This window comes from Tamandua tetradactyla, chromosome 3, assembly GCF_023851605.1.
Source record: "Tamandua tetradactyla isolate mTamTet1 chromosome 3, mTamTet1.pri, whole genome shotgun sequence".
NCBI lineage: Eukaryota > Metazoa > Chordata > Mammalia > Pilosa > Myrmecophagidae > Tamandua > Tamandua tetradactyla.
In genome coordinates this window covers 148,098,604-148,114,611 of record NC_135329.1, presented here as the reverse complement: position 1 = coordinate 148,114,611, position 16,008 = coordinate 148,098,604, and the positions used below count along the sequence as shown (strand labels likewise).

Here is a 16,008-nt window from a genome sequence, read left to right as displayed (position 1 = left end):
AGTGAACAACTAACTCTTAAGCTTTGTCTCTACCCTTAAATAACCGAACAAGCAATCTTACAGACTTTGACTCTTGAAGACCTTAATCTTACAAATAGTAATTTCCTTATAATTTCATTCTCTATAAGATCATTTTGGAGAACAATTTTCGTAAAAAATATTTGACCTTCCCAGAGGAGTTAGTCATGTTCTCTCTCTTTGTTTTTTGTGTTTTAAGAGGAATTAAGAGGAAGAAATTTAAGCAAGGGCACTGAGGAAGGTGATTTATTGTCTTATTTCTCTACTTAAATTGTAGGATTGAGCTTTGATCTTATATAATTTTTATGCCCCTTCCCCCTTTATCTACCTAACTAACATATTAGATGTTTCCTCTGTCCAGCTGGAAGAGCTTAAAGGAGAAGGTGTCTGTGAATGTCTTTTGATACTTAGAGAATTTTTACTTACTTTTGGTAGATAAGAAAATCATTTTGCAAGATCCCTGCTTGATAGATATTCATTTGAGAGAATGTCAGACTGAAAGGCTGATGGTAAGATTCAATATTGTAATAAGATCAGTTTTCCTTAAATTAATCTAAAAATTTGTGATCCCCAAATCCAAATACTATTTAAAAGTCTAGGCACACTTATTCCATATTTCTTAATGAGAAAAATAATCACATAAGAATGGCCAGGAAAGTTTGAAAAAGGGGAAGAAGTCTATCAGGTATCAAATGTATTATAAAACCTTAGTGTTCAGTTTGATGTAGTGTGTATATAGACACTCAGACCAAAGAGAGACTTGAGAATCAAGAATGTATTTCAGGGTGAATAATTCATACTAATCTGAATTTATATCCATGTTTTTAAAAGAATAATTTATGCCAATTTTTTTTAATAATGAATTATGTTTGTATGCTTATTTCTGCCGTGTGCTAGGCAGAATATGCTATACTTACTATGAATTTATGCTATTTTTACACTGGATTTAGGATATTAACTTAAGTTTTTTATTAGGATTATTCTTTGAATTTCTTTTAGTTCTTTTAATATCATTTGGTTTCTTACTAATGCAAGTTCTAAAGAAATATCCTCATAGAATCTTTGGAAGGAGGTATTTAGCTAAATTTATTTTTAAAGTGTTTACTTGAAAGTTAGATTATTTTTTCTAGATAGTTTATTCTATTGAGGAGAGAAGACTTCCCCCAGTATTAAGTAATAATGAAAGGGTAGCAACTTAAATTTGTATGATACTCTGGGTTTGCAGAATATCCTTTTCTCTCAATGCATGGGAAATGACAAGCTTTTGGAGTTGATGCTTACTTAGTAAGAAAGGCTTCTATAATATTGTTCTTAACCTTTTGGAGGATTCACTGGACTCCCCAGAGAAGAAATACATTTATACACAATTTTCTGTGTAATTTCAGAGGATCCCTCAGTCCATTGACTTTAGGTTGAAGATGCCTTCTTTCAAAGCACAGGTAAACTTCTGAAGTATTCTTAGACAGAAAGGAGTGCTGTTTGATTTAAAAATATATAGGGAAAAACTATGTATAACTCTAATTGGAAATATGATACTTGTTTTCATTTGTTATGCCTTTCAATTCATTTATCCTAAACTTTGCTTTCCTTGTAGCATCTGGAGCATAAGAACGGTGCTTATTTTCTTCTTTTCCAAGAGAACAGAAAGAAATAGTAAGTTTAATGTCCAAGTTTTTATAAAGAAAGAAAGAACAATCTTACAGTATGCCAATTTGCAATTGAATAGCAGGTTGTGAAATGGTATGTTGAAATGGCATGTTGGGGAGTTGTTTATTGTAGAGCATAAGAAAGATGAATGATCAAGATGGTTCTATTTTTCATTTGTGTTATTTTTGTCTTCCTCATTTAGAATTTTTTTTACACAAAACAAAATTCATTTCTTTAAATCAAGAGAAATTATATTTGTTAACACTGAAAAGTATAAATGTTATCAGCATGTAAATTAGTCTAGATAGGAAACATGTTATTGCTGAGTAAAATGTAGTTACAGTCTTTTGATTTGTTCTGTTGATTGTATTCCTCTTTAATTTCATACTCCTTGAACTTTTTTTTCAGTATGTAAATTATCACAAAATTTTCTTGTATTTGGTCCATATATGTGTAGATTTTAAGGATTTTCTTGTCTTGATACTGTGAGTCCCAATTAACCAGAGATACTTAAATTTCATCTTAAATGAGCTAGTATATGACTCTTTTTTCTTATTTTAACTTTATGTAATGGAAATTTTCAATCATATATAAAAGTCAACTGAATAGTACAATAAACCCTCACATATCTATCACTATCCTAAATAATTATTTGCTTGTGGTCAACTTAGTTTCATCTTTACCCTCCACCACCCAGTTTTCCATTTCCTATATTATTTTTGAGTTTATCCCAGATATGTCAATAGTTGGATTTTAAAAATATAGAAACATAGTAAATCAGTTTACCTAAAAAGAGTTCTTAATATCAAATATAGTCTTTTTTAAAAAAATTTTTTATTTGAGAAAACAAACAATACACTTAGGACCACCAAAAATGTCAAATATGTTTTTAATATCATAAAATATCAAGTATAAAATATTAATTTCCAATTTCTCGGAAGTGTCATATGTTTAAAACATTTTTTCCCCCTTCAGAAACCAAATATGATTCATACATATATATGACTTTCAGATTGCCTTTACTCAAGACCTGTCTTCTTCCTAATTTAGTGTCTATGGTCGACCCCAGTGACCATTTCCTTGCAAACATCTTTGATTCCTCTGGCTGCCTTTCTCTTCCTGCTTGTCTAGTAAACCCTACCTTGTTTTATACAATTATAGGCTTGGTCCATGACTTGCAACACTCTATTCTTATTAAATACATTTATGTATTTAATCTATACCTATATCAGAGCCGCTAGAGAACTTGCTAGAGAAAATTATGCTAAATACTGAAATAAATTTTCTTTTAATCTATCATAAAGCATCCTATTTAGGGCCCTAGTAAATTAACATTTTTCTATGAGAGCATCATTTGATTAGTATTTCTCCTTAATTCACTAATCTTTGTCTCCCCACCAAAAACTAAAAACCAAAACAAAATCAACCAGCCAAATAAAAAATCAAAAGCTATGTACAAACCAACCAACCTGGCTATTTTACCTGGCTATTCTTACCTAACAGAAAAAATAGAAATGATGATAACTTTCATCATTTTCTATCTGTACCACCAGATACATCAGGGTAGCTCCATCTGTTCTCAATATGTTGTCATCCTGGTGGTGTTCTGCAAGACTGGCCTAGATCCTAGCTATGGTTAACTCCTCCATTTGTGCTCCGGATCCTATATACTCTGGTTATGTCAAGAACTTTGCTCCTACAGTTATCCGTTCCTGCAATTATCCTCTCTTCTTTATCATCTGTTTCCTTTAGATTATTCCTATGGGCATATAATCATGACTCAGTACAACTATGGGGGGCGGAAATCTAGCCTAATCTCATATTCCTTTTAAGCTACTATGTTATTTTTTCTCTCCCCTTCAAAGTAAAACTTCTTTAAAAGTTTCCTGTGGTTGGTATCTTTACTTTCTCCCTTTACTGATTCCTTCTCAGTCCACTGTTTAGGCTTTCTTCCCACTATTTTACTGCAGTGACTCATCTTAAGGTCACTAAACTGTCTTGTCAAAACAAACAATAACTTGTTTTTCCTCATCCAATTCGATCTCTTAACAGCAGTGAAATAATTCAGTTATCCATTTTTTCTTGAAATACTTTATCTTTAAGCTTCTTTGACAACATCTCATTGGTTATTTACTTTTTAGTTTTATTTCCTTGTTTTTCTTCTACTAGGATTCTTTCTTTGACCTTCTTCTCTTTTCAGTACTTTGTCTAGGTCAGTGCTGTCCAAGAGAATCCTCTATGATGATGAATATAATCTATATTTTTCCTGCCCTAAAAGGTATCTGCTAGCCTGATGTGACTAGAGAGCACTTGAAATGTGACCAAAAGAACTGGGTTTTAAATTCTATGTGATTTAAATACATTTAATTTTTAATAGCCCCATGTAGCTAGTGGCTACTATATTGGAGAGTGCCTATTCCCACAGATTTAAATATCACACATTTATCCATGATGCCCAAATTTAAGTCTGTAGCCCAGACTTTTCCCTTACGTTCCAGACTTGTATACCCAGCTGTGTAATTGACATTTCTACTTGGGGGCCCAGTGGGCATCTCACACTTAACATGGCCAAAATAATTATTATTGCTTTTCTTTACCCTTGCTCCCCTGTATGTGCTCCTCCTTGTATCTTCCCCCATCTTAGTAAATAGTTACATTATCCAACTAGTTGTTGAGATCTAAAACCTGGAAGTCAATTTTTAAAAAACCTTTTATTGTAACAACAATATATACAAATTAAAATTTCATATTTTAACCCTTTCAAGAATGCAATTCTGTAATATTAATTACATCTACAGTGTTGTGCTGCCATCACCAATGTCTGTTACCCCAACTTTTTCTTCCCTTCTAACAGAAATTCTGTACCTATTAAACTGTAACTCCCTCTTCCCCTCCCCACCCTTGGCCCCTTGTAACCTATAATTTACCATCTGTTTCTACGAAATTTGTTTCTTCTAGGTGTTTTATATAAGCAAGATCAGTCAGTATTTATTTATTTTTATCTGGACTATTTCACGCAACATGATGTCTTCAGGTTCTTCCATGTTGTAGCATGCATCAGAACTTCATTCCTTTTTACGGCTGAATAATATTTACTGTGTGTATATACTACATTTTGTCTATCCACTTTCCTCTTGATGAACACTTAGGTTGCTTCCACCTTTTGGCTACTGTGAATAATGCTGTTATAAATTTTGATGTACTAACCAGAAACCGTTTTTGATTCTTCTCTCAAAGTCAGTTCACCAGCAATTCCTGTCATCTTTAACTCCAAAATGATCTTGAAAGTAACCTTTTCTCCCCTTCTTTACTATTTCTACAGTTCTAATTCAGACTATCATTACCTCTTATTTGCACTATTGCAATGGCTTCCTAGTCTATTTTAAAGGTATAAATCAGATCTTAGTTCTGTTTTGCTTAAAATCCTTTAATGGCTTCCCATTGCAAGCAGAATAAAATCTAGACTTCTAACCTGACTTTCAAGGTTCTATATGGTCTGACTTATGCCTATTTTTTTTTTACTTCATCTCCTTCTGCTCCTTTCTACTTTTTCTCCGACCACACTGGCCCTTTTTTTAGGTCTACAAACAAATTACAGCCTCTGAATTTCAGCTTCCTAATCCATAAAATGGGAGCAGAAATATTTGTTTTGGCAGGAATGTTACAAATGCTAAATGAAACTGCGTGTGAAAGCGTACAAACATTGCACAGTGATATACAAATGAGTGCTGATGGTGCTAATTCCAAGCCTTATTGTTTTCTTTTTCTTACTTTACTTAATGGGCTAGAACCTCCAGCACAATATTAAATTGAAATGAGAATAGTGGATATCCTTGTCTAGTTCCCAGTTTCTTAGGAAAGCTTTTAATATTTAACTGTTAGGTATGATAATTGCTGTGCATTAAAAAAAATGTGGATACTTTTTATTAGATTAAGGAAATTAAGCTTATGATATTGTTTTCAGTGATATTAACAATATAGTAGATGCTGTGAAGATAGTAAGAAGTTTAAACAAATTGATATGCTCTCTAACCTCAAGGAACTAATAAAATATTGAAAGATATAAGAAACCTTATTTTAAGAGTCCCTGGGAACATTTCTGTAAGCAAATGAAAGGTCTGAATATTTTAACTTGCAAATAGCTAAATCAGGTGTGGTTATTATATAAAGGGAATTTTTGCTTTAACAATTTGTTTTGGGGGTCCTTTTTGTTTTTGACATGTTTGTTTGGATGGGTACTGCATGTACATCTAAAATAAACTTCATAAAAGATTGTCTTATATATATTTTTCAGAATTAAGTCAGATACAGTCTCTATATATTTAAACCCTAAGCTATTGGTCATGTGTTTGTTTTTTATTCTCTACTAGTTTTAGTTCCTTTGGTTCACAAATTAGACGTAGTAAGGATTAAAGCTGTGGTTGGCAAACTACAGTTTGCAGGCTAAATCCTGCCCACCATATTGTACACTCATGACCTAAGCATGGCTTTACATTTTTGAATAGTTAGTACAAATTATAGTAAAAAAATTAAAATAAAAAAGGACTAAAAATGATAAAAAAGACTAAAAAAAAAAAGAAAAAAAGGAATAAAACTGAAAAAAGAACTAAAAAAAATTAAAATAATAGTAATATTTTGTGACATGTGACATATCAAAGTTATATGAAATTAAAATTTCAGTTTTTATTGGTGTGCAACCATGCCCATTGATTATGTGTTGTCTTTGGCTGCTTTCATTTTATAACAGCTGAGCTGAGTAGTTGCGACAGAGACTCATGCGACTTATCACTTTACCCTGTAATGATACACTTCAGATCACAGTTATAACTTGGCAACATTTCAAGTGTGTGTATCACTGTACTGTAACAGCTTTATAATTTTTTTATTATCATCAGTACATACCAATCTTGTAAAAAAAAAAAAACAGAAGAGAAAAATGGATGTCAAATAAAGTTCAAACTTTTGTTATCAAAATGCAAAGCATTGTGCTTATTATGCAATGACATTACAGCTGTCCTAGAATAATACAATATATATTGATATTACCATCTTACATACTCACTATAATATTCCCAACTCACAGAAAAGGAATGGTCAGAAAAATTAGAAAGTTTATTTCTCTTCCTGGTGCCATGTAAAAAAAAAAGTTTATTTCTCATCTCAGTAGAATTTCTTCACAAAAATAAAAAATATAAATGAGACTTCAACCAAGTAATTTCTGAGTGGCTTAATTGTTGGACAAGCAGAGAGAGCCATTTATCAATGGTGAGTTAACTTGTGTTTGACTGCAGCAGATGAAGAAATGTATTCAGAGAAAATATGCTCATTTAAAACTATTAGCCTTTTAGTGAAAACAATTCCTTGAAGAGTTGAGGACTTTTAAAGCAAAATCAGTAGTCAACTAAAAAACAAGGCAAATGATTTTGAATGGTTTTCCTTGACTTTTGGTGAGTTGACAGATATTATCAAAACTTCTCAATAGCTATTTTTTATTCAAAGAGTCAATGCCAAGTGACAGAAGAATTAGCCTCTATTAAAAGTTTGCGTGGAACATCTACAGGCAAGAATGTTTTTAAAGTTGAGAAAACACTGGTCTATTATAACCTGGAGTGGAACCTACTGAGATATATTGCAACAGATGGTGTAAAAATATGTATGACACAAAAAAGGTTTAGCCAAAATAACTTTACAGACTTGTGAAAATGTAAGATATTTAAACTTTATGGTTATTTGTTGTATTATTGACAATAGATACTTGTAAAAATGTTTTAATCTATTATGTATTGTTGAACCAGTAGTGTCAGTGGTGAACTTCATTCATTTTCATGGATTTACTATCATCAGTTAGATGGACTTTTACCAGAAATAGAAGTTGAACATCTTATTGTGCTCTACCACACAGCAGTTGATGGCTTAGCAGTGGAAAAATTTTGTTGTGATATTTTGAGCTCAGGGCCCAGATTGAAATTTGTCTGAATGAGAAAAGCCACCCTCAGCCACTATGTTTGAACATTGAATGGTTTTAGAAATTAATTTTTGCTGAGATTCAATAATGCTTCTTAATGAATTCAGCCTAAAATTCAAGGCAAAACAGCACTTATATGTGAAATTATACTGCTAGAAAGTCATTTAGAAGACGACAAACACTGTTTGAACCGCACGTAATGCCAAAGAGTAATTTAAGAAAAAGAGCTATGAATGTTAAAACAAGAAGCAAGATCTCCATTCCCATGCAGATTTATAGCAGACATATTATCTGAGCTCAGATTACAGTTCTAGTAACTTTTTACATACTTTGATGCAAATGCAAAGGAAATTCCATATTTCAAAATCCATTGAACTGTACAGTTGAGAACTTCCACTAATTTTTTATTGGAAATGATTAATTTACAATATAGTGATATGCTAAAAGGCAAACATCAAGAGAAGAAACTAATAAAATTGTATAAATCCCTTCCAAATGGTTAATTAAAATCATTTAATGGTGGACTGATATCAACATTTGTCAGTACTTATTTGTGTAAAAAGAGGTTTTAAAAAATCAAATGCATAAAGTCTTGTTACAGATCAGCATGAACAGATTAATTTTGATGAAAGGGAGCACTTATTTTGAACTTTGAGTAAGCAAAATGTTATACTTCTTCCTCTTCCCAAAATTTGGTTCTTTTTATTAACAGACCTATATTATAAAAAATTAAATCAATTATTATTACATTTGAATTTTATCAATAAAAGGTTTGTAGAAATTTGTTCTCTGTCTTGTTTTGCTAGTACCTACATAATATCCTTGATTATGCCTTTTGCCTGCAAAACCAAGAATATTTACTATTGGGCCCTTTACAGAAAGTTTTCTGAACCCTGGGTTAAAGGATGGAGGTTTGGCTTGGTTTTATCAACTAAATCAGACTTACCCAACTAAAGATGCCTATTATCTTCATAGATGTCCTCAGATTCCTTTTCCTTTGGTACTAAGTCAGCTGGTACATTAAAGGCTATTTAATATATTTTGAATAGTGTTTTAATAGTAAAAAACATTTTTTATTAGTTTGTGTTTCTTTGGGTTTTTACACAAATAATACACTTTGAATAGGGTATTCAAGTGTTTGCCACCCCAGAAATTCAATGAAAAGGTAAATTTAATTTAAATGATTGAGTTTAAATCAAGAATTAAATTAAATATCACTTGATACAAATGTTTAAACCATAAATCATAAGTCTCCTTTCCACCTAGAATAGTATTCCTATTTGTACCAGTTAAATATTTCTAGAGAAAACGTAGGAGCCTAAAATAAATTTGTAAGGCAGGTATTGGCATTCATGAATGATATCCTTTGAAGTTATTTTTTCTGTCCCATTATGCAAAGCAAAATAAGCAGGCAAATCTTAGAAGTGTTTAATTTTGAAAAATAATTAGTCTTCTCTTCCTTTCCAAGTTTCGCCTCAGGTATAATACTATAGATTTTCAAGAGGTTTTAAAAATTGTTTAATATCTTGAAAGTTGACTAGCTTTATAAAATGTATAATGTACTTTTGTCTCTGACAAGGGACGTTTTTGTTACCAATGTATAAAAAGATTTTAAAATTAGTTTTGAAAATTAATATGGGTGGGATGTTAAAAGGAAGAAGAAATAACAGTAATGTTTTTGAAAACATGTATCTTTTTAAATTTGGAAAAGTTTTACTTATATAAAGTCCATTTATTTCCCTCCCCAAATTGCTTGTAATATATAATATATACAAAAATATGAAACATATATAGATAAACAATGAGATAATTTTTGTCTTCACATACCAGTTAAATTTAGAGAGATCCTAATGGGTAAGTTTTCTTGTGGTTGCCTAATGTGTAGTATTCAGCATGATTTTTTTCTTACTTCAAAGTATCTTAATATATGATTTAGCTTTGATTTAAATCTTGTTTTCTAGATGAAGCATTGGAGGATTTAAAATCCCAGAAGAAAAAAATAGTAAGTTAACTTTTATTTCAAGTTAATTTATATAAAGCTGATAAGAACTGAATAATGTTTATATGTTGTGAGCTAATGACCCCAAGAAACAAATACATTTTTAGTCAGCATTTTAATAATGGAGCAATAAATTATGAATATTTTTGCTAGTAAAATGATTGACAGGAAAAATGGTTTAGATGGACTTTTGAGATTCTGAGAAGCTGTCAGCTGGAAGCTGAGAAGTAGATGGATCATACTGAAGAAGTAAATGAGACTGAGAGGATGAAAAGTGGATTTCAGATTGATTATCAGAGCCAAAACAGGATCAAGCACCTCTGTATGTTGACACTTTAAGGCCAGGAGGGAAGGAATCAAGAAGATTATTATAAAATCAAATTCTGCGTGAGATGGCTGAAAGAAGGGGGAGAGAGAGAGAAAGGAGAGAATGTTTTGCTTTCTATCAGTTTTTGATAGTCTACATGTTCTATCAGCTATTCTGATCTATTGGATATCTGGTTAAATGTATCCTCTGGATCTGTTGGAAGGAAAGCTAAGATTAGATGCTAAAGGTTGATATGTAATAATTTATAATAAATGGATTTAACTTCATTTTTTATTTGGATTGACATGATTTTTTTCGAAGTTTGAATAATGATAATTGTTTGATAGTCAACATCATGTTATATGGGAGCTTATTTAATTAAATTTAAAGAGGTGCAAATGAGGAAATTCAGTTATTTTAGTCTGATCTGTAAAGAGTAGCAATTATGTTTGAAACAAATAAAACTTAAGCAGATTAAGATGTTAAAAATTATTCTGTGAATTGGTAATAAAACCTTGATGATTTTAAGTACCTGAAAAGTAAAAGAGCTTTAAATCTTGAAGGATTTATTTGTTTATTTGCTTGTTTGTTTATTTATTTTTGATGTTTCTCTAGTGTTCTCTAAGGTACTTATTAAAATTGCATTTGCAATGTTGATCGTCAGAAACATAGTAATTTTATGTTCATTATTATCATTATTATATTATGTTTCTGGCATTTTGCACATGATGGAGTGGCCAGAAATTCAAGGCAGGAAAGTACAGATTTTGCCAGTAATATAGAAGTTGTGACATTGTTGGTTTGGTTTGCTGATGAGAATAAAAGAAAAACCTGATAGTGCTGGTAAAAGTGAAGCACTACTTTATGCCAAAATGGAGAAATAGTGTTCAAAGTAGGAAGGCAAGGAGGAAAACAAAATAAAAAATAGAATAAAATAAAGGATTTGAAGTGATAAGAAGCAGACCCAATGCTAGTGGTATCACATGTCTGCAAAACAGACTCTTGAACATAGGATTTAGGAAAATCGCTTCTAGAGAATAGAGCAGACCTGGAAAATACTGTGAATGGGCAAGTTAGGCTATTTCCTTCTTTTAAAACAGCCCTTAAAATAATCACATTATAGAAGATGCTCTAAGAGCCTGAAACAGTTGGAAAATTCAGTTCAGTGTTCAATAACTCTGTGTATCTAAATCATTCATGAGGCATCAGTATTACAGAATAGTTCAGTATGGCATTTCTCTAGTTGTATGATTAAAGAAAAGTAAGTTGGCTCTAATTCACTTTATTAATTAGGGAACATAATTTGTGTTGGCTTGACTGTTGTTTATTATATTGCTACTGGGATCCAGTCCCTGGCCTTTATACTTTGTAAAAATATACTTTGTTTAGGACAATGAGTGCTAAGGATGAATTGGTAAAAAGCACAGAGTTAGCTAATGATTGTACTGTTAGTGAAAAGAAAAAGAAGGGGCATTACTTTTGAGCAAAAGCTGAATGTGATCAAAACTGATTTGTTCTGTGATGTTGAGGTCTAAACTCTTTTATAGCTTTACGAATACTTCTATGTGGAAATGCTTGTAGGAAAAATAACTGTTTTCAGTCTGATATTACCAACCCCTGACCTTTCTATTTCATTAACAACTTTAATACATTATATTTATTCCTTGGTATTTTATTAAGGGTGGTTTATTATGTTTGTATCTCTTTAATCTGAATAGATACCAAATTATCAATTAATAAAAAAGTCAGTTCTTTACTTAGGAAGGTAAATGAATAACATCTTACAGTGTTTTGTATTACATTTTTTTTATTTTAGTGACATATATACCACCTAAAATTTCCTCCTTTAACACATTTAGATATATAATCCATTCGTGTTAATTATACTCACAATGTTGTGCAATCCTTACCTTTATTCATTACTGCATAGTTTTCATCACCTCTGACAAAAATTCTGTGCCACGTAAACTTTAAATCCCCCTCCCCTAGCTCTTACCAGCTACTGGTAATCTGTATTCTAGTTTCTGGCTTTAAATTTGCTTATACTAATTGTTTCATATCAGTGAGATCATTACAGTAATTATCCTTTTGTGCCTGGCTTTTTCCATTCAACATGTCTTCAAGATTCATCCATGTTATTGCATGTACCAGAATCTCATTCCACTTCACGCTGTGTAATATTCTGTTGTAGTGTGTAAATACAACATTTTGCCAATCCGTGAACACTTGAGTTGTTTCCATTTTTTGGCAATTGTGACTAATGCAGCAAGGCCTTGCTTTTAGTTCTTTTGAGTATATACCCAGAAGTGGGGTTGCTGAGTCATATGGTAATTCTATACTTAACTTTCTGAGGAACTGACAAACTGTTTTTCACAGCTGCTGCACCATTTTGTATTCCTGCCAGCAATGAATGAGTGTTCCTGTTTCTCCACATTTTCTCCAACACTTGTTATTTTATTTCATTATTTTTTTAAATAGTAGCGATTCTAGTGGGTATGAAATGGTATCTCATTATGGTTTTTCTTTTTTTTAATTCTTATTATGGTTTTGATTTGCATTTCTCTAGTGGCTAATGATGTTGAGCATCTTTTCCTGAGCTTTTTGGTCATTTGTATATCTTCTTTGGAGAAATGTCATGTCTTTGGCTATTCTCTGATTAGATTGCTCTTCTTTTTATTGTTGAGTTACAGGGTTTCTTTATGGATTCTGGAAATTAAGCCCTATCAGATATGTGGTTTCCAAATATTTTCTTTCATTGCTTGGGTTGTCTTTTTTACTTTCTTGATGACATCCTTAGATGCACAGAAATTTTTAATTTTGATGAAGTCCCATTTATTGATTTTTTTATTTTGTTGCTTGTGCTTTGGGTATAAGGTCTAAGAAACCATTGCCTAACACAACATCCTGAAGATGCTTCCCTATATTTTCTTCTGGGACTTTTATAGTCCTGGATCCATTTTTATATTCATGTCTTTGATCTATTTTGAGTTAATTTTTGTATATAATGTGAGATAGGTATCCTCCTTCATTCTTTTACTTATGAATATCCGGTTCTCCCAGCACTGTTTATTGAAGAGACTATTCGGCCTCAATTGAGTGGACTTGGCATCCTTGTCAAAACTCAGTTTTCTATAGATGTGAAGGTTTATTTCTGAACTCTCAATTTGATTCCATTGGTCAATATATCTTGTCTTTGTGACAGTACCATGCTGTTTTGACTGTTGTAACTTGTGTAATAAGTTTTAAGATTGGGAAGTATGACTTCTCCAACTTTGTTCTTCTTTTTAAAGATGTTTTTGGCTATTCAGTGTCCCTTACCCTCCTAAATAAATTTGATTATTAGTGTTTCCATTTTTGCAAAGAGTGGTTTTGAAATTGTGATAGGGATTGCATTGCATCTGTAAAATCATTTTGGATAGAATTGCCATGATGACAGTATTTAGTCTTTGAATCCATGAGCATGGAATATCCTTTTATTTAGGTCTTCTTTGATTAGCAGTATTTTGTATTTTCTGTGTACTAGTCTATTAGTTTGTTAAGGTGCCAGAATGCAATATACCAGAAATGGAATGGCTTTTAAAAAGGAGGTTTAATAATTATAACTTTACAGTTTTAAGTCCATGAAAATGTCCAAATTAAGGTAACAAGAGGTTACCTTCACTCAAGAAAAGCTTATACCATCCAGAACACCTTTATCAGCTGGGAAGGCATGTGGCTGGCTTCTGCTGGTCCTTGTTCCTGGTTTTCTTGCTTCCAGCTTCTGATGCCATTGGTTTTCTCTCTAAGCATCTGTGGGTCTTCACTTAGTTCCTTCAGGACACAACTCTGGGTTCTGGCTTGCTTAGCATCTCATGGGAAGGCATGTGGTGGCATCTCCTGGGCTCTGCCTTTATCTAGGCATCTGTTCTCTCTGTTAGCGCTCCAAGCATTTCCAAACATCCATGTCTCTGTCAGCTCTGAGGCAACTGTTCCCTAAGCATGTATATCTGTGGTTCCTCCAAAATGTCTCCCCTTTTAAAGGACTTTAGTAATTTAATCAAGACACACCATGAATCGGTGGAGTCACATCTCCTTGTAATCAAAAAGTCATACCGGGTGCGTCATGTCTCCTTGGATATAATCTAATCAAAACTTTCTGTTTTATGATATTGAATCAGGATTAAAAGAAATGGCTGCCCCACAAGATTGGATCAGGATTAAAAAATGGGTTTTTTGGGGTACATAATTTCAAACTGGCACAAAGTCCTTCACATTCTTTGTTAAATTTATTCCTAGGTATTTGATTCTTTTAGTTGCAATTTTTTTTTTTTGATTTTTAAAAATTTTTTATTGTAATTAACAACCAAACATGCAAACATTCTTTGACATACAAACATTCTTGACATGGTTATAATTGATGGCTCACAATATCATCACATAGTTGTATATTCATCACCATGATCATTTTTTGAACATTTGCATCTCTCCAGCAAAAGAAAGAAAAAAGAAAAAATTCATACATGCCATCCCTTTACCTTTCCCTCTCATTGACCATCGTATTTCAATCTACTCAATTTATTTTAACCTTTGTTCCCTCTACTATTTGTTTATTTCTTATTTATATTTTTTACTCATCTGTCCATACCATAGATAAAAGGAGGATCAGACACTGGGTTTTTACAATCACACAGTCACATTGTGAAAGCTATATCATTACACAGTCATTGTCAAGAAACATGGCTACTGGGACACAGCTCTACAGTTTCAGGTACTTTCCTCTAGCCACTCTAATACACATAAACTAAAAAGGGGACATCTGTATGCATAAGAATAACCTCCAGGTTAACCTCCTGACTCTGTTAGGGCTCCTGAAATCTCTCAGCCATTTAGTTGCAATTTTAAATGAATTTTTTTCTTAATTTCCTCTTCAGATTTTTCACTACTAGTATATAGAAACACTACTGACTTTTGTGTGTTGATCTGGTACCCTGAAATCTGTGTGTGTTCTAATAGTTTTGTAGTGAGTTTTTCAGTATTTTCTGTGTATAAAATCATGCATCTGAAAATGGGGAAAATTTTACTTCATCCATTCCAATTTGTATGCCTTTTATTTCTCTCTCATGCCTGATTGCTCTAGTTAGAACTGTCTTTCAAAACTTTCAATCTTATGATCATAAAATAAGTATTTACTTATTAAAATAAAGATAAGAATTAATCATCAGTTATCTAACAAATTGCTAAGTCCTGGATATATGTATAGTTTTTACTCATGTTTTGTGACCCTTTAAAAAAAGCTTTTTAAAATCACTTAATCTGTATAATAGAGAATCCTTCTCTATCCTTGGACATCCCCTCAAAAAGGTTCAAAATCCATTGTAATGGATGAGTCAAAAGAACCTATTTAAGTGGCTTTGTGCTTTTCTCCATATAACATATTCTGTTATATTGAAATGCAGAAAAGGAAATGTATATTATATTCTGTTATATTTCCTTTTTTTGCATTTTTCAGGAAACTTATGTTTTTCTGCACCTTGAAAAAAATAAGTTGGGAAGTTGAGAAAATGGAAAAAATATTATAATTCTCTGAGAATTAAAGCTTACCAATCAACTATATATGTTACTAGTTCAAAGAAAAGAGCAAGGAAGGAAAGGAAGAGCATGAAACATTGGTTTGCTTAGCTGCAGATTAATGTCTATATTTCTGGGAATGTAGAAGAGAAGTGGTCATAATCTAATCAATCAGTCTTGCTTTTGTGACCATCTCTTATTAATGAGTCATTCCTTGCAAATAAATATTAATAAGTTTATATGCATAGAATACTTTACACAGACCCTATGAAATGAAATGATGTTCCAAGAAGTAACAAATTTTAGATGCGAAGTTCTTGAATTGGCATTTTCAATATGTGATTCTATGTAGGGCTATTAACCTCACTAGAAGATCCAAATGTTACAATTTGGAATACGTTTTGGCTTTGTATTACCTGATATTTTTCACAGTGTTTGCTGGCTTTCCCTGTGTTCAGATATTCAATGTAGGCTACAGGTTCTGAAACTGCTTTAACAGAAGAAATGCAAGGAGAAAAAGATGTC

General features: G+C 31.9%; 1 protein-coding gene across 21 annotated transcripts in view; it reads left to right on the top strand.

The window, feature by feature from the left end:
* Window positions 1-16,008, top strand: part of LNPK (lunapark, ER junction formation factor) — a 174,876-nt gene that overhangs the window by 99,745 nt on the left and 59,123 nt on the right. For all 21 annotated transcript variants that reach the window (XR_013172872.1, XM_077154230.1, XM_077154232.1 and 18 more), the window contains 2 exons: window positions 1,613-1,671; window positions 9,592-9,632. Coding sequence is in view for 20 of the 21 variants with exons in the window: in XM_077154230.1 (XP_077010345.1) it covers window positions 1,613-1,671; window positions 9,592-9,632 (100 nt within the window). In the remaining variant the exon portion in view is untranslated. The remainder of the gene's footprint in view (window positions 1-1,612; window positions 1,672-9,591; window positions 9,633-16,008) is intronic.